Source organism: Thunnus albacares, chromosome 18 (assembly GCF_914725855.1).
Source record: "Thunnus albacares chromosome 18, fThuAlb1.1, whole genome shotgun sequence".
NCBI lineage: Eukaryota > Metazoa > Chordata > Actinopteri > Scombriformes > Scombridae > Thunnus > Thunnus albacares.
The window spans coordinates 13,374,696-13,394,637 of NC_058123.1; the positions used below are offsets into that span (position 1 = coordinate 13,374,696).

Here is a 19,942-nt window from a genome sequence, read left to right on the forward strand (position 1 = left end):
ATTAATAATTACAATAATCATGGTAATACCTTGAACAACAGGGCTTGATGTCCTACAGTACATCCTTCAGAGAGAGGTCTGTCTATTTACTGCAATATCACTTTAAAAAAGCATATAAACACACATATCAAAATATTTTTATGAGCTGACGCTGCTCACATCCCGTGTTAGAAACGTATTGTAAGAAAAGTAATGAGTTTTTCTCCAGATTTTTTCTCTTTTGTCATGATCTCTAGTTTAAATTAAGTGAAACTCCTGCTAAAATTTAAAAAAAAAAAAAAAGAATTTAAAACAGCTTTATCACAAGAGAAACTAAGAGAAGCTTAAAAAGAAGCCTGTCTACAATAATTCAGGCGGCACTTTATTCTAAATAGTGAATCAGTCCCATACCAGACTATCCTGGTGTGAGCAATATTCTATGTGTATACCTGCATAGCACATAAATAATACTGCCCAGGGGCTCAGGACAACAGCCCTGTCTGCTATGACCTTGCTCATATGCACCTTGTTTACAAGGCAATACATGCACCACAACTAGAAAATAAAGTTAAAATGAACCTGAGTGTGCAGCACTGCCTCTTGGATTATTTATATATTTATTTAATTTATTTATTTTTTGTGTGTGTGAGGACGTCAACCTACTTAACATGCTGGCAGTTCATTAGCAGAGACTTCTTGCTTCTGTTATGCTTCCAGTGCAGTTTTAGGGGACTTGGACTCAGAGACTTATAGACTGTGTGAAGTGTTGATTACTAACGACTGACTATACTGAATCAGAAATTCTAGCATTGTTCCTCCCACCCAAGTATGTTAAATTATGAGTAAATATGTCAACAATATCACAACACACACAAAAATTATACATGTACAGCTGCATAGTGATAAAAACAACATTCATACTAAAATTATGACATTTCTCCAGTTTTTTTTTTTTTTTTTAATATTTGGTATGCTGACCACAGTGTGTTGATGTGCACTTCTACTGCAAGGAAACCACTTCGGTGTTGTTGATAAAATATTTGAAAACATACCAGTTTAATTTACCCTCAATAACACATAAAATATAGAGGCATGGGCTAGAAGACATTTGTACATTACATTGCAAATGTGGGGAGAAAACACATCAAAGCAAACTTACAGTAGTTGAAGCCCCAGTACAAGAGTAGCTTTGTGTTTATATAGAAACAGTCAGAGATGCAGGTAGAATTACCTGCCCCAGTCAAATTCTTACCAACACTGAGCGAAATAGGTGGTGTTAATTTCAAGCCCTGGTGACCAGAATTATTTAGACTTCTGTGGTTTTCCATGGGTCTGCAATCACACAATTCTTGGCAGAAAGCAGATTGCAGATGAGAAAATAGGTTGCACCACAGAGAAATTGGAATGTCAAACGTTCGTATAGCCTTTCATCCTGCTACGGTGCATCGCCTTCTGTAAATATCAATGAAGACCATCTGAACTTTAATTCTCAAATCATCAGCCTGAGAGGTTTTGACATATGGGAGTTTCAAATAAGTGAGATGTTGATGTTGGTGTTTTGAACCTTTTTATATACATTATCAAAGCACAGTGCAGTTACAGAACTTCAATCCATTATGGCTACCCTGTTGAAATCATGCACACCCCGCACCAAGCTGTTGCAAAATAACCACACATACATCTGTGCACATCAAACTACATGATTAATTTAGGTATTTTAACCAAATGGCCAGTTTTGCAGTTCAAATCAGCTGGAGCGTAGGTATCATCCTGGAGGCATATTAGACAGACATAGAATACAAAGAATCATGAAAACTAATTTAAATCCCTCCTCTCTACATCACTTAACATCCTTAGGACTGACCATTCCCGCCAATCTTCTTTCCATGTCTTTATCCCAAAATGCCGGGTTACTGGGGTGCAACGGCTGCAAGTCTAATGCCATTTTTGCCAGTGGGTCTGGCAAAAGTAGTAGCAGTTCTTAATTGCAGTGAACAAAAATATGTGAGGGTACATAATCATTGCTTTAGTTTTTGACCAAATTTGATAGTGATGGAACTGGACACAAGTTGCTAAACTGTGTAGTTATAGGACATATATATTTACCTATAAATGATGTTTTATCCATATTTGGTTAAATAAATGATCTGAGTTTGTTGACTGTACTATATGAGCATTGTAATATATTTAATAGAGTTATTATTTATTTTATATTTTAAACTAATAATTTACATTATTATTATATATTTCAGTCTAACATTAAATACACTTTTATGACAGTTTATAGCCGTATTCTCTTGTTTTTGTTTATTTCAAACTACTCTGCTTTTTATTATTTTTTCATTACATAGTTCATTTTCATCAGCTGAGTATTAAGTTGCTGACATGGAATGATGATGCATTTCATTTATTTTGATGGATTTATTGTTTTTTAATTGATAATCAGTGTAAATACCGTAGAATTTCCAGAACTCCAAAATTCTCACAGCTGCTGCCATGCACCTGTGCCTGTGCACCTGCATGGAAACCTCCGATCCAACTCTCCCACAGACCCATTTTGCTCCACCTTCCTGTCCTCATTCAAGGAGCACCTTCTTAGCTTTTTGTTGTTGTGAGTGACAAGTGGATTAAGGGGCTCTGGCAGATGAGACTCCAGGTAGCAGGAAGTCAACCATGACAAAATTAAGCAGACCTGACAGTGGCTGCTGAGTCAGTTTCACAGGAAAGCAAGGCAGGGGGTGTTGAGGGGAGAGAGTATCCATACAGCACACAGACACACACACACACACAGACAAGTCACTGCAAAGCTGAGTGGACTGCATGTCTGCTGATCAAGACCGATGGACCTGTAGCACAGGTCAAGAGGTGAGGCTTGTCTGAGTTTGGAAAAAGGGCTTGGAGTAGATTGGTGGAGTTAGTGAGTGAGTTAATGGCAACGCAGTCATGCAAGATAGCTTGTCTTTCGCTTATCACGTATTGCATCCTCTGAGAGTTAGTAATGACTTGTTTGAAACTCACAAAGGGTATCTCTTGCCCTTCTAACAGGATAAAATAGCAGTTTAATATGTTTGCTCTATCAAGTGAAACAAACACGGTTGTGTACACATAGGGTATAAAGTAAGTGTACAGTGGGAATGGCTGCGCACTTATGATGTTTTTTTTGTGCTACAGTGCAGCAGTAACACACCTTGGAGAGGGTGAGAATAACAATACATAATCATACTGGTATAAAGGTTGATATCTGTCGTAACATCTCATTTTATGTTGAATTCAACTTTCTAGACATATCATGTTTTCTGTGTGTAATAATGTACACTTATATGCTTAATTACAGACTGAGCAAAAATATCAACTGCCTCAGGGGCCCTGAAAGCTCCAGGTTCAGCAAGTGTAATTGCTCTGTGATAATTTGATCAGGAAAATCAATGATCAGCATCTTTAGTTGAGTCGTAAATGATTATACAAATTAAGGTCCTCTCTTGTAGTGAGTGCTCCAGTGTTAAAATTTAGCTTAATAACCTTTTCAGTTTACATTGTACTTACATGATGCATATTGACAATAATTTTGTGTTTTGTGTCATGAACACTGTAGGAAGGGGCAAATATGGGTTGTTTTTTTTTGCAGTTTTGGTGACTATGGACACAAGAGTAATGTGGAAAAGGAAGAAAGGGTGAAAGTAAATACACTGTTCAGGAATATATTATCAGACAATGGAGTTGGGGCAGACTTCGGTAATGGCCAATTATATTAACTCCTCTCATCTCATTTAAAAGCAGCAGGCGGTTTACTAACGCTGGGTGTAGAATCCAGGGCACCTTCTCTCCAAAGAAAATCGCCTGCTTTGCTTTGAATAAAACTATGGCTTTAAGTAACTATTACGTAACTATTTTTATGCGTACAAAAAATAAGTAAAAACTGCAAGAATGCCAGATTGTCACTTGGGTGGTCCAATCATGTCATAGAGCACTCCACACATTGAGCCGTTACAGCCAAACATCATGTGTTGTCTAAAATCAAGTAAAAATAATACATCAAATATAGGTGAAATTTGAAGTGAAGAGTTTAAAATATTAGTTGACAGCAGATCGTGTGTAACAAAATTTGTGGGAATATCAGATACCTTGAATAACTATGTGCAGGACTGTCAAATATATAATAACCAAAACTCATTTAAGGCTGACCTGCGTTCTCAAATCTCCTGACTATAAATAAAGGCAGCATAAATTGCAGTTCTCCAGTCACGTCTCCAGCAGACAGACAGTGATCAGAATGTGCAGAGGAAGCAAAGTCCGGCAGAAAGCATGGATCTATAAACACAGAGAACAACGGCTTTGCTCCTCCAATATTGATTCAGTAGCTGAGACCTGCTTTGGTGTGCAAACTTACAATCAGGATGAAAAACATGTGTCAATACAGCAGAAATGTTTGAGACATTTCCTGTCTGCAAGTAAGCAAGATGGAAGTGAGGTCCACTTTTTTCCACTGGCTATTTTGTGAGTTAATTGTATTTTTGGCCTCTGAGGGATTTATCATTTCATTCATCTCTTTGTGTTACCAAAACTGAGCATATACGGTAGGGTAATGAAAGGGGCTTTGGGGAAAATCTCTTGAAACATATAAAACCAGCCAGAAAACAGAAAATCTGGTGCAAAATAGTAAAATAAAATAACAATAAAATATTTTATTGTATATGTATTGTATTGTATGTTAAATGTGTTATTATATGCTAAAGTAGTTTTATGGTAAACCAACAACAACAGTTTTTTGGAGACAACAGATGCTCTAATTTGGAAATGGCTGCATATTGTGCAGATGTCAGGGACAAGCTGGTAGATGCCCACTCCCTTCAACAAAATGGCCCCAATGATGCGTCGCCAACTTTTTTTGGCTCTTTGCCTCATATCACAGAACTGTTTCCTATGATGGTTAGCAGTCATCTAAGAACCAAAACAAAATAGAAACCAAATGTGTTATCTTCCTTGGAGGAAATTTAACGTCAAGTTTGGTTGCTTATATTAAATGTGGTAAATTCACAAATCACTCACACTATGTGTCTTTGACTACACTGGCCATTAAAACATGTAGATGTAAAGCCTTGCAATGTGAAAATTCTGTCTATTAAATACAAGAAAAATATAAAAATAGTTTGTTGTTACCACATAAAATGAATCAGCTTCTACATTCCAAACATATGATTTAAAATAAAATGAAAAAAAAGTCTACTGCAGTATATTAAAGTAAAATGTATCTTGTGTCAATATGTATAATTGTAAGCATTATTTGAATAACTGTGTCATGATCAGACTACTAATGAAGTGGCAGAATAGTACAGGAACATCAGAACAGCCAGCAGGACATATAAAAATCAGTCTTTGATGACATCAGACATCTGTGCCAGCGCGCATGCAAACCTTTCTCATTAAAAACTCAGTTGTCTTTTCATCAGCGAGAAATGCATTGTTGTTTGATTGTTATTGGACTCCTACAGGTTATGCATGCTGTGCTAGCTGCAATGGTTGAAATACAGAAAACACATCATAGACTGCTATTAAAGTTACATTTGAAATTGGCCTGTAAGGAGCTCTGATTTTATTGTTAAATGAAAATCAGCAGTAATCAAAATCAACCAACCATTTACCAAAGTGTCAAACATGAGATATAATTTCAACAGCAAATTTCAGCTAGCCCTATGTGTGTGTGTTTGTGTATGTGTGTGCCCTCTGTGCAGACTCCAATTGTTTCCGACTAAATATGTGTACAGACAGATTACATACATAGTGGCTAGCTGAATTTATCAAAACTTTCATCCTTGACAACCCTTCTCATCCCCCTGTGCTTTTGCAGTGCCTAAGAGGTCTTAGCTACATGTGAACGTTAATCAAAACCAAGACATATCCCCACTGTGCTGTTGGCACCCCTGGCTAAATCTCAGCCTTGTTATTTACCTGAGACCCATCTATCCAGAAACACATCAGCTAAAACAAATGCTTCCTGTTGCTCCGCCAGCCTCCCACCACCCCACCATGTGCACTGAAAAATATACCTAAAATACTTAAACTGCAGCTGTGTAACGAAGACCATAACACACAACTTAAAACAAAAGTAAAAAAGTAAAGTAAAACAAATACAGCTGTAACAGAGAGGTAAATAACACAGTCAGGGATGATGCAAAACTGTAAAATAAAGTTGGTCTCTGTCCTTGCTTTTCACTCACTAGTGTGAAATATACACACTTGTAACTCATGTACACAGAGAAACATAAACACAGTAGAGCTACAGTACTGAACAAGCTGGCCTGGGGTTAGGATATAATGAGATTGTACAGTATGGGGGATTCCTGCTGTATATCATTTATCACCTTTAACATATTGCAGCTCTTTTATTAAACAGAAAGAAAATCTATTTAACATAGAAATGTTATCCATTTTTACTAATTAATAAATTGTATTTCAGTGTCTTCACATGCCAAGATTTATATTCATCGTCATTGTCACATTCTCCACTATCACATTTAACATTTAACAGCTCGAGTGCCTTTCCGCTAGTGCACTATTCTTTAGTAGGAAAAAATAAATCATTTAATAATGGGGAGATGATGATATTTCTCATCATATAAAATACATCAGTGGGGTTCTAAAACAAAAAATATAGGCAATACAAAGAGAAGTCTCTTCCCACTGTGAACAATGTCATACCTTGCTGATAGAAATAAATGGCATGTGGTTGTTTGTCTTTGTGTGGCTGAACCTGATTGCTGCAAGCTAGGACTCCAGTGGACAGGGAGTGTCATTTAGGCATGAAAATAAGATACCCAATGGAGTGTTTTAATGGAAAGAAAATGTCAATTTTACGAGTGAGTGTCTTCCTGTGGAAAAGTGTGATTATGCAGGAAGAAGTACTATTAGGAATTGACTGTGTGCATACGTGCTCACATGCTATCATGGCCGTATGTGAGTGTGCATGTGGCTGAGCAACTGACTGTGGCGTGTGTATTTTATCCATTCATGCATGAAGTGTGCAAGTATGCATTCCTACCCGGGAGTGTGCTTACCGCATCCCTCACAAGGTCACCTATCCATACAGTCACTCTGGGCTGATTTACACCAGCGTTCAATATGCATATTTCCTGATGATGCTGCAGTGTGGCTGGTGGAGCAGCTGGTATAGCAGCCACAGCCATATCCCATTCCTCATTTCACAGTCCAGTCATGTGAGCCCCATGTGAGGTAAGGGAAATTTAATGTGTATACAATATGACCCAGATTTTAGTTGTCTGCAGTAGCCAAGTTTGGAGCAGTTTACATCTAATTTGCATTTGCCACAAGCATGCATGACAGATTTTATATGCAGTGTTACTTGAGTTACGCAATTGAGGGTGGCACGGTTATAATTAGAAATGCCCCAAAGTTTGATCATTTTCTCTGTATCACTTAAAACAAATTAGTTACATTTCGAAATTACTTTTATAGTCGACACATTGACATATTTTCCAAAGAATGCCAATATAAGTATTCATATGATTAACCTAGCAAAGGAGAAATTCAAGTTCATCAAATATGGTTTCATTGTCCCTCAAATGTGATTCACAGTGACACTGTAGCCACATGTACTATGATATCAGCAAGGCAGAAAAAGATGTCCTCAGAGATCTTACACTACCAGGCTTGGAGAATTACTGAGGAGCACATCTCTTCATTTCTATGAAGCCAGAAATAGCAAGTCATTAAGAGAATGGCAGGTGATGGGCAGATTAGGAGGGCTCAGCAGAGGCAATGCGTAATGAAGACAGTTCAACCTTACAGTATTCTTCCCTGTCCCACCCACCCATCTTATTGCCTTCATCCAGTGTTTTCCTTATCTCATATAACTTCAAAACCACAGTTTTATTCTCCTCTGTCTTTCAAGTTGAAATGCGACTTGGGGACATGGTATAAAGTGGGGTTTGGTTTCTGAAAATATACTCAGTATGGTTTGAACAAAAGAACTGAGAACCCACACTTCTCCCATGACAAGCTACAGGAATTATGGAAATAATGAGAGTTCCATATGCAGTGATAATTTTAATGAACTTGATGGAAAGTGGTTTTCTTGCACCACTGAAACAGTCGAAACACATCCAAGGTTGACATCTAATGCATAGGATTTCTCTGTCTCCATTCTTGTAGGGCTGCGATGCTAATGTAAAGCTAATACTCATTAAGTCTATATAAATGGAGAGCCCTTTAATTTGATTTTATATATTACATTGCAAAGTCATTTATTTCAAACAGGGGGAGTGTTTGTGTTTACTGTATTTTTACATGATAAATGGCGACACAGATGGACAGTTGGACACTGTTGGGAAGAAATTCATAGTTACTTTTTATTTGATTAAAAGTAATTTAATTCACAGTACTCAAAGATAATATGACTATGTTGCAATTTCTCTCTGTAAGAAAACTGCATTGATTAAGAGTAACAAACATCTGCATTTTCGCTGTCATGCTCTGACCTTTGCCTTACGTTGACTGCCAAATGTCCTAAACTCTGTATTTAAGAATCTTTCAAGCTCCAAGATCCTAAGGAGACTTTTAATTGGTGCTTTATTAAAAGCATGTGCATCGGAAAGGTCAACCATACGAGTGAACAGGCCTATGGGCTAGAAAACACATAGACAGTGGTGACAACAGTTGTAAGATACAGTACAGTGTGTATGTTTTCTGCTACATGTGCCTAATTAGAGAGGGTCAACTAGGCCACTTCCATTAAATAAAGTGACAAATACTTTTATTTTAATACATTTAGGATATTTATGCTTGGAATTTAAACATGTGACCAAAAATTGTAAAATATGCTTTGGATCAAAAATATTTGGCTGGCATCCTTAGCAACTGATTATGTAACTGACAGAAACAAGCTTTTATAGGATTCATTTCAATATGAAAAGAGAGAAATATAATTGACTCTCAATGCACAAACACACACACACACACACACACACACATCAAGTTCCCAAAGTATTCGCCTACACACACCTGATGCACTGAAGCTGCATTGTATGTATGTCACCAGGATGAATTTTGCACTTGGAAAACAAGAAAGTTTGCGCAGACAGAAGAAACTTACTTCTCCAACATTTGAGGCTTTGGGGAATAGTACGTATGCATTTGGTTGCTGACAGAAAATGCAGAAAAAGAGGATGCCCAGGTTCTTATGTGCATCATCTTTTTATTTACTTGCTTAGATGATTTTCTTGATGACAGATGACAATTAGAGAGGATGTTCCAGAACCGTGGTTTCTGACTGTGTGCTGTGATACAGTCTGGGCCCAGTGGGATTCACTGTTGTGTTCTGCTTAATAATCCAAATCCTCTAAGTCCCCCTCGGCCCACTTCAGTCCTTTGATTGCTCCTTGTATTTTTATTACGTTATACTCCATTTTCATAATCTGGTGCACAGCACTCTTATGGTGTTTGCTGGAGAGAAAGAAAAAAGAGAGCCTAACAAGTGCTGCATACAGCTCTCCTAAGGTCATTGAGATTACAAGGGTTAGTCTCTAATCCATAAAGCTGGGTATGTCTGTTCCCAATTTGGAATAATAATTCTTTGAGAAAAATGACTGTATAGTAAACTGACTGTGGCAAGCTGTGCTCATGTTTATGCACAACCATTAGAGCGCATGTGTGTGGGATGTTTGTGTAACAACTAATGTGAATGGGCCTGAGCTTGTTCGTGCATACGCCTGCTTTGCCACCTGGGAAGATGTCTTTAGGCAAAAGAGGACAGATATTCACTTTGCTCAGTCACCATGGATCATGCAACACAGCCTTTTGAAGGAAGTAATTCATTTGGCGATAAGCACAACAAAACGGGAGGAAAAAGAGCACTGTCAGCAGCCATCAAGATGGTAGAGTGTGATAGGCAAGTCGAGGTCTGTAATCAATCTGCACATGCACTTTATGCAAGGCCATGAAGTGCATTTCAAAGTCCATTGCTTGCCAGAAATGATATAAAAGGTGGGAACGAGTTAGAAAATTATGAACCAGTTAGACTACTGAAGATGCAGTAGGAAATGTACCATAAACATTTTTGAAAAATCAAACACTGACAACAAATAGAACAGCAGTTTTACTAAGACCAGGCAAACGTATTGGTGTAATTGGGGTATGGGTAAAATTGGACTGAAATAGGCCTCTAAAGTTTGAGGGCAATAATAAACTAATGTTTATTAGCAGTAAAAGACCTTACTCACAGAGGTGGAATCAGTAAAGTTGGCACTAACTAAAGAGAATTAAAGGATGGAGAGGTACAGGCTGTCTCTGTACCATGGGTCTAATATAATCTAGAAAAGAGTCAACTTCTCTGTGAAAACTTTTAACACAACACTTTATGTATTTTAATTATAGAAAGTATTTTATCAGTATCAATTTCCCCCATTTTAGATTATTGTATTTCCATCTTATAAAGGAAGAACGAGATGTTTACAATACAACAGCAGGGCTGCTTGGAAAATGCAATTTCACCAACCATTAGTAACTTGTTAGCCTTAATAGCCTATTCTGTGTCATTTTGATTGCATTATCCTTCCAGGATGTAAGCAAGAGGTTTTTATAGAAACAAAAAATAAACAGGCTACCCTTGATCAGCTTTATAGTCTCTTAGTTATGCTTGTGTGTTAAAGGTAAGCATATTGCTCTGGGGAAAACATTATTAAAGAGTTTTGGTAGCATAATAACGCTTGGTCTATATAATAACGCTAATGATGTTTCTCTTTCACTCCATACTGAATTTACTTCTAGTCATTAAACCGTATGAATCTCTAATACATTTCGTTAAGACTGTCAATGCAATGCAACTGTGACATACTGTAATATACTGATGGTGCCAAATTTACCATCCTGAGATTAGACATCAGGTATATTCAGTGCAGTGTATCCAGATATTCCTTAACAGTTAAAGTGATTATATCAGTCATACAGTTACCATATTACAGCATTGTCATGTGACCGCCGTGTGTCCTAAGATGATACAAATAAGAGAGCAAACAAGAGCAAAGTCACTGAATACTAAGATTGTATAGTTCTACAACAGAGTCTGGCCCTGTCTGTCTCCTCCTGATTTTGCATTTCCCCCCCCACAGCCTGATGCCAAGGGTAAGATATACATCTGTCTAATTTCTTGCTTGTCAGAGCACCATCTGGTGCAGTTTCAACATTAAAGACAGGAAAATGGTATCACACTGTCAATCACAGACGCATACATAGTGTAGCATGCATACGCTATTGAGGACAAAGGTGTTGTATATTTTACAAACAATTTAGTAATTTTTGTTTATCTATCAATGTCATGTTTTTGTCAGGTTCAGTGGGACTACTGATGTGAAGCCCTTCTTGAAAACCCAGCCAAGACTCAGCCTCAAGCACATTTCAGTGATTTGTTTCAAAGTTGCTGGGCCATTGTTGGTGCTTTAAAAGCACCCCTTTCTGCTGAAAGGGATGCTTTTAACAGTTGATGTACCAAGAGCTCAATGAGTTACAATCAGCAATATAGTGGAAACTAAACAGGCGTGTCTGAATTGGTCCTGATCCTGTGGATCAGCTTGGAAACCCTTCGACCAAGCCTTCTATTCTTATTACTGTAATGGAAATTTCCTATACAAAGCTTAAAATGTTTTAAAAAACATATATTTCAGTAGTAGTACAAGTAACTAGTGCATCAAATCCCAGAATCCTCCCTGTCCTCATTCTTCAGGAGGACATCTACGTGAAAGGTACTGTTATAAGAGTAGCGTAGCTCTGTTAAGGAATAGGGCAGTGCATAATGTGGATGCATAGCGAGTGTGTGGTTGAGAAGCAGCAGAAAAGTGATGGTGAATGCGAGTGGAGGAGAGGAAAAGGTTAGTACTAAGTTTTCAAATTGGCAGTAAATGTACAGTAAAGGCTACAGTGTGTCAGTTAATAAATGCTGCAGCTTCTCAAGACCAAGAAAAGTCTTGTCTGTTGTTTCCCCAACTGCTAGAAAAGTGAAGGGGGTTAACCCTTAAATTAGCAACAATGGGTTAGCCTAACCTGACCAGGCTCACTTAATGTGGACTGAATTTTAAGGTGGATCAGCTATTCTCATTTTAGTGTCAATCTCAGTCAGTCTTAAACAGAGAAGGGGAAACATGTCTGCTCCTGAGTTTTACTCAGTGCATACATACACACACGTACACACACACACTGTCTTTGATTTCATTTTCTGGCATCTTCAAATTGTAGGTCTGCAACTTGGCATAAAGAAAATACTCAAGGTTTTTAGAGGATTTATCTTTTCTCTTTATTTTCCCTTAATCTCCTTTGCTGAGTATCTCATTTGGTTTCTTTGAACCTTGTAAAAGTAGGAACTGCTGGAGGAACTTAATAAGCAATGGCAACTGAAAAACAGGAGATGTTTTACTCCCTCCTCTTTTTAAGTGCAGCCTCTTCTTGGTCTCAAATGTGGAAGGTGTACATTTAAAAGCAGCTTCTTCACATCTCAATAGCATCATTATTTCCTTTGACGGCAGTTCGGGGTGGGCATCAGGAAATACTGTTATTGTTTCAGTGCTATTGTTTGGCACGGAGCAAGGACTTGGTTCAAGAAAAAATGTCCATTTATGTTTCCCCTTCAAATAAAAGTCTTTTTAAAGTGACTTTAAAAGAAATCCTATCCTAATAGCAAGTCGGATGTGTCAGCAGTGGCTACATTAAAAGATATCCTCACCTTTTTCAAGTCTGTCTTAAAAGAATATTCAAATGCCCATATGTACATATCAAGACTTATTGGTTGATGCAATTGTTCCTCTTGTCCATTCTGGCCCTGAAGAGATCCCTGCTTAAAACAGTTCACATGGAGGAGAGAACACATTGTCTGGAGCGACAAAAACAATGAATTTTGTAGTAAAAAGATGGCAACTTTGGGAAGAAAAACAAACATTTAATCTCAGTAACTCAGACTGCTGAAGCTTCATATTAGTTTCAGCTGAACTTTGGAATGCATTTTGCACAAAAAGGACTGTATTTTGTCCCCATCTCTTCCATGGAAGACATATTAGGAAACGTTCTCTTAATGGCCAGTGTGGACAAGAGTAATGGTTGCAGCAACAAATAACTGTCTCGGTGTGGGCATGTGAGTAATGTTTTGACTTGAAAAAATGTGAGCCTATCCTTTAAAGATGTAACATGTAAAGGTGTTGTCTAAAAATGCTGTTAACCCATCCTTTGAGCTTTGAGTCGGTTAGTTCTCCCCTTATGGCTGGTGAAGAAAAAGGTCTGAAGAACATGCTTATCATGTGAGAACATCTCTCAATGCATACGGTCACTGCACAATCTTGATTTGTCTGTGGGCCACAGGGTGTCAAATATACAAGTGTGGTCTCAGTTCAATTAGCACACATGAAAGTCAATCAAATAAGAAAACTGTCTAATAACTGATTAATTATGTTCTAACAGCATTCACATTGTGAACATCTTACTACCAACCAGCCAATGCCAATGGCTGGTCTTGTGATCCCCAATTTTGCAAATGTTGTCTTAAAGTGTCATGTGGAGCACTGTAATAAGAATACAACAGAACAAAGGAATACTACATTAACTGTGACACACACACACACACACACACACACACACACACACACACACACACACACACACACATAACACAAGTGCATGTGCTTGTTTCTCAAATGTGTCTTTCATTTAAGTCCTAATTCTCTTGCAGGTGACAGAGACACGGACGGGGCCACTGGGATGCAGTAGCTATGACAATCTGGACTCAGTTAGCTCAATCCTTCTGCAGAGCCCTGAGAGCAAGCTTCATCTGCAAGGTAAACAAACACAGCATATCATATGTCACCCCGTGATGTTGGACATCACAAGGCAAGACGGTCAAACTGCATTTTGGCCCCCAAATTTAAAGGAGATCTATAGTCATACATAATAAAATGCTCTCAGGTAGACTTGTGCCGTCTCAAGAATTGAATGTCAACGCAGTTTTTAATTGGGGCTGGGACTGGGATAGATTTGCTCTCCAATCCCCTCTGGGAATTGCGATACGATTTTCTGTGGTTTGACATGTCTGCTCGTGTCCTCACTTGATTGTGTTCTTAAGTCTTTGATCAAAGAAAAGCCTAAATGCAAACAATTGCACAAACTGTGCAAACTACTTTAAGAAATGAGAGTAGAAACTATCACTCCATGCTGCAACATATATATACATGAAATTCTGATATATTTATTCAGCACAATGTATCTCAAGAATGTACTATGAATCACTTTCATTACGCCTCCACACATCAGAAAATTAAAATACCAGCATTTCACTTACAGATCATACATCAGTGGATGCAAATATCAACTTTTACCCACCAGTGGTTATGTTCTTTATATAGTTCTGAATACTTCTGTCAGAAACATTGTCATAAGTAATAATTAGCCTAAGAGAAGGAATTGCTTGCGGTGACAGTCACCCTGGGGAAAACGAAAGACTGAAAGATGAAAGACTGTGTAAACTGTGGTCAAGTGTTTGAATAGAGTGATTGGTTCTTTGATTCATTCGAGTTTACGTAGGATATTAAAACCAGTCGGAGAATCTCAGAGACACATTTTCAATCCAACCCCCACTACCCTCCCTTTCCTCTCTGAAGAGGATCATTACTCGTCCTCTAAAATCAGAGAACTAAATGGTTTGTCAGAGAAACACTTTTAAATCCTTCACTGCCACTTACTCAAAGGACTGTATAGGTTTTGGTGAAAGCTTTATTGTCATGCATCAAATGTATAAGCCTTGTGCTTTGAAGACTGTCACTCAATTGATAGATGACAGGCCTGGAAAAGATTCTTTCTTTTCGCTTGATAATAATTCCAAGAGAATGGAAAAGCTTTTCAGATTGGTTTCAAGCGTAGAGTTTTTTATTAGGCCAAATTATAGAGGTGGAGGGGTGACAGAAGGTGTTGAGAGTTCTCCTGAAAATGTGTTCATTTAACATTAATTAGCGTGTTTGCCTTTAATTAGAAAGACAGCTGATGGTGTAACTTCTTCAACAGGCATAGTGCTCTTCAAAGTGATGGCACTTCACACAGTCCATGAAGAGGCATGTAGTCAATTGAGAGCTTTTAAGGTCTGCGCTGCTTAAATATATTTATAATGAGATCCAGTCATTTAATTCACCCGCTCTGTCTAGAGCACAAGTGCAAGTGTAACAATTAGTCTTCTTTCATCCCTTGGTGAACCATATATGTATGCCTCTCACGCTAGCCATGTGCAGTTATAAAGAAGTTGTTCTCTTGGGCATAGGTTAAACCCTTTTCATTCACTTAGGTCACAGGACCTGGTCTGAATTGTGTCCCATGCTTTTGGAGAATATGAATTTTTCTATTGTTCACAGCAAATTCAGTCAGCTTTAGAATAGTGTTACTTGTATGGCTGTACTGGGGAAATTATTGTTGATCACTAGGATTCTCACTTTTGAAAAATATGCACTTATATTAAGATACATGAGGCTATCTTCATAGGCTTTATCTTTTCCTCTATGTTAATAAACACAAGCAGATAACACAGAGATAGTCCCCTATATCAGTGGGTGTACTGTATGTGTGGTGTGGGTCATGTTTGAAATTATATATTAACACATTATTTTCTAAAGGAGAAGTAAGGCATTTAAGTATTTTAATAAAATAAATGAATAATGTAATACATTTGTCTATAACTACAAAAAGATACATTTGCTGATGTAAATTTAAAGACCCCCCCAGACATGTTTTAAGATGTATATAAAATATTCTATACTCTACTCAATTTAAGTATTAAGTATAAAATAATTGATTTTTTTATTGTTAAAAAAACACATCACACAACCATGTGTTTTTTTTTAACAAAAAAAAAATCAAGTATCTTGTTAAAATACTTAAATTGATATCTCCTCCTTCTCCCTCATTAAAAATGTCAGAATCTCTGAATAAACAAATATATTTCATTTCTAATGTTTTCCTGTAGGACATAAGATGTCTCCTACTTCAACCTTTAAGCATTGCCCAAGCATGGCTAAATGATTGGCTGGGAGGACATTGCTGGGATGGCACTACATGGTAGCTACAGTGTATTTGGTAATTGTGAGTGTACATTTTTGCAATGGAATACAATGTAATTACTGTGCAGAATTCCCTCAGAACTTCATGTATTGCCCTCTGTGAGGCCAGTAGGGTGAGTTGCTAACTGTGGAATTATCTCAGTGCCACATGGTAATTGAGAAATTGTCTGCTCTACTAGTAGCTTCTAGTTGCTGCAGGCAGTAAAGGAGTGAGGACATTCTGTGTGTGTTTGTGACGAATGTAAGCATATCTTTTCAGTTATTTATGCTAAGTTGAGAATTACATTCTTGTTGTTATGTATTTGAGATAATTGTGTGATGTGTATTCAGCAAGTTAATGTTTCTGCTCTTAATACCTAGCATAATGGCTGAAACGTAGTTACGTGGACGAGGTGGAATGCAGCTAACTTTAGGTGACCAATGTTATGTATCGCGCTGTTGTGTTTAAAGGAAAGAAACTGTGGACATCTTCATGCCTTATTAATGTGCTAGGAGAGTACATTATGTAGGAATTATTTAGTTATAAAATCATATACCTTTGTGAAATCTTACATGCTTATTTATTTCTGTTTATATTTTCAGATATCACACACATATACTTTGCAACCTCTCTCCAAGAACCTAGATTAAGTGAGCAAAACTATTATCTGCTTCTGTGCCCACTTCTTAATCAGAGTCCCACTGTGGACGGATATTCAGCTACAACATTAGGTGCTCACATCCAGTATATTTCCAGTAATTACTATTGAGATTTGGGGTAGATGCAAGGAAGTACTGCATGGAGGCTAGGGCATATTTCGCTTTTATAATAGTCACAGAGGTATTATTATTATTATTATTATTATTATTATTATTATTATTATTATTATTATTATTATTATTATTATTATTGTTGTTGTTGTTGTTATTATTATTATTATTGATAATAATAATAATAATAATAATAATAATAATAATAATAATAACAATAACAGTGATAGTTTCCTTAGTAATATTAGTGGCAGTAGCAGCACATTGAGTTTGAATGTTTCAGTATCAAGGTGAGTGACACAAATATGTGCTAGTGCCCTACATAAAACAGATGCCTCCTCACCACCATTTTAATTTGAAGTCACACTCAGAGTTGAAAAATAAACAGGTAAACTGTGAAATGCTTTTCACAATCTTCACCATGTGCAGTACATAGCTGTTAACATGGATACTGATACTGTAAGTGCATTGCTCACACAGTTGTTGTGTTATACAATATTATGTCTTTGTCCCTGTAAATGTAAAATATCTCCATATAATGAGCATGTGCTTTCTTTTAATCAAAGTATAGACATACAGTAAACATACATTAGTTAAGTAGCCAGACAGAATTCAAACATTGTCCTGACTTTCTAGCATGTGTGCTTTCATGTACAGTAAGACCTGATGAAGTAATTACCCTATAACCAGTCTGTCAGTACCTCTTTGTGGGGAGAACACTGCAGGGATGAGAAGAGATGATGTGATTGGCCATCACTGATGCCCAAAAAATCCAATGATAATGTATGTTCGACAATGGATTCTCGTGATCCCACACCAACTCCAGCCTGCCATAGGTGTTCTATAAAAATATGTATACACTGTACACACAGTACATTTCAGGAACCAAAGGGTCCCATGTTACAGTTGCTTCATTTATTTTGCTGTGCCTCCACTTAAGCTGATGAAGTGTTTGAAAAAGAAATGGATTAAGATAAATGAAAGGGACAATTGTTTGTTTTGAAAAAGACATACACTCCACAAAAAGTGTAAAACACCATCTCAGCAGCATGTGTTTAAATGTTTTTGTTCCTCTAACTGAGTGCACTTAGAAAAATTGGATATGTAGAAAATTGCAAGTTAATGGCTGAGCCATCTGGAACAACTTGTGAACCTCACAGTGGTTCCAAAAGCAGCTGATCGTCTTTTATTTGCACAAAACAGATTTACTGTATCCCTTGTCTGGTCTTTACAGTCAGTGCCCCAGAAATAACAGCTCTGACAGCATTGTGCTCTTCCTTGACAACACACCATAAATGGACTTCACAAACTATCCCTTGAGGTGAAAAACATTGGCTGGGCCCAGGACTACTCTCATAAGCACCACCAGCTCTCAGCACATCGAATGAACACCCACCATGTGTTTCATTTTCAAATGCCTATTGACCTTTTACCAGACAATTAGCTCAAATACAAACTTCTGGCATTTAAACTGTGGGGAGGAGTCACATCTGGCCAGAGTGGAACATCACGGATCACTGGCAGCTCTGTCTAATAGCAAAATATGCACATCATGCAACATTTCAGTTGAAGGATAATTTTAGACTTCACAGGAGTTTTTTTAAACAAATATGGTCAAGCCTAAAAGGAAAATCATCCACTCCAATGTAGATGTTCCTCTAAAGTAAGTATGTCAAGAGCTTTGTACATAGCTACTACAGATTCTTCTATGTGGTGGTATCTGTTTACTCCGGGCCCCCTTGTAGGATTTGGTTCAAAATCTACAGGAATGAATTTGGCACAAAAGAGGAAAAAAAGAAAGAACCACACTGAACTTGTGTGTCTCAGGGCCTTCACAGTGCTCAACCATGTCATTATATTGAACATTTGGTGCATTCAATCAGCAAAGGACTGAAGGGACATGCACACCTATTCTGGTACTCCAGCGAGGTAATGGGTCACAGGCTGACATCAAAGGGAGGAAGAGGTAACTGCACACCTTTTCTTCTGATGCAATCATTTTATTTTAAAATCTTCTGCACATATTTTTTAATAGCAAAAAAAAAGAAAAAAAGAGTTGGTTATGTACAAGAGAGGTTGTTCATAACCAACAAAGGCTTCCAACATCTTTGTTTCCACATTTTTGGAACAACGAGTCCTCCGAATTAAACAGCAACATACCTTGTTTGTAACTGCCCTCCAGAATGATAAGCTTTTTCTGGTCTGATGCCCCTGTTGGTAGAACAACACCTTTCCTATTGAAAAATCATTTTCATGATCTGGCAATGCTATGGTTAAGGTTTGGTTAGGTTTAGGCACAAAAATGATTTGGTTAGGGTTGGGGAAAGTGCATGGTTAGAGTTAAAATAAGCACTGTGGAGTCAGAAAGCTGGAAAAAAGGCCGGCTTTTGTAACATTTCATTACATTTTGGAAGTAAATATAGATACAGACACAAGACAGCAACGATTTGTTACTCAGATGATTTGTGGTTTTGATCCTGAGAGGGAAGAGTGTCGATTCATTGAATTTAAAATAACAAGACTGACAAGATTCAGTGTGCTCTCAAACTGAAGACGAATTCTGTGCCAAGTTAATCCTAACTAACATATGCATTGGTAAACAAAAATGGGAGAGATTAGCCAATGTAGTTCCAACACAATAGGCTGCCTAACACCAGCTGAGTCAGAATACACAAGTATGCAGTGTCGTCTGACTAATAGACTGACTTCCAGTACAGATGAATACATTCATGGCTGTGGGGTAAATAACGTACATAAAAAATGACTTATACAAATGTTCTCCACCTCATTATTCAGGTTTTTATGGCAGATTCTTATAGCTACCTCTGCATAAATGTCTTTCCCTCCTCTGTTTGAACTGAGGGTGTGTGGAAAACATCTTTTTGAGACAGCTCTTCAAATCACTACTAGTTCGGCAATCCTGTTACCTAGAAATTATGTCTATATGCAATAAATCTGCAACAGCAAATACATTTTGGAAGAAAGTAATGCTGCATAGGTAATGTTTTCTATTAACATAATGAGGAAATGTCGTTAATTAATATATTTGGCAAATCGCAAAATGTTGAAACTGAAAGTAGTCAGTGAAATGGTTGTATATATCTGATCTTGAAATTCAACATCCT

At 37.4% G+C, this 19,942-nt stretch overlaps 1 protein-coding gene across 1 annotated transcript in view; it reads left to right on the plus strand.

The window, feature by feature from the left end:
- The window catches only part of brinp1 (bone morphogenetic protein/retinoic acid inducible neural-specific 1), a 123,262-nt gene that overhangs the window by 75,541 nt on the left and 27,779 nt on the right, over positions 1 to 19,942 (plus strand). Inside the window, exon 5 of the mRNA XM_044334668.1 lies at positions 13,700 to 13,805. Within this exon, the coding sequence (XP_044190603.1) occupies positions 13,700 to 13,805 (106 nt within the window). The remainder of the gene's footprint in view (positions 1 to 13,699; positions 13,806 to 19,942) is intronic.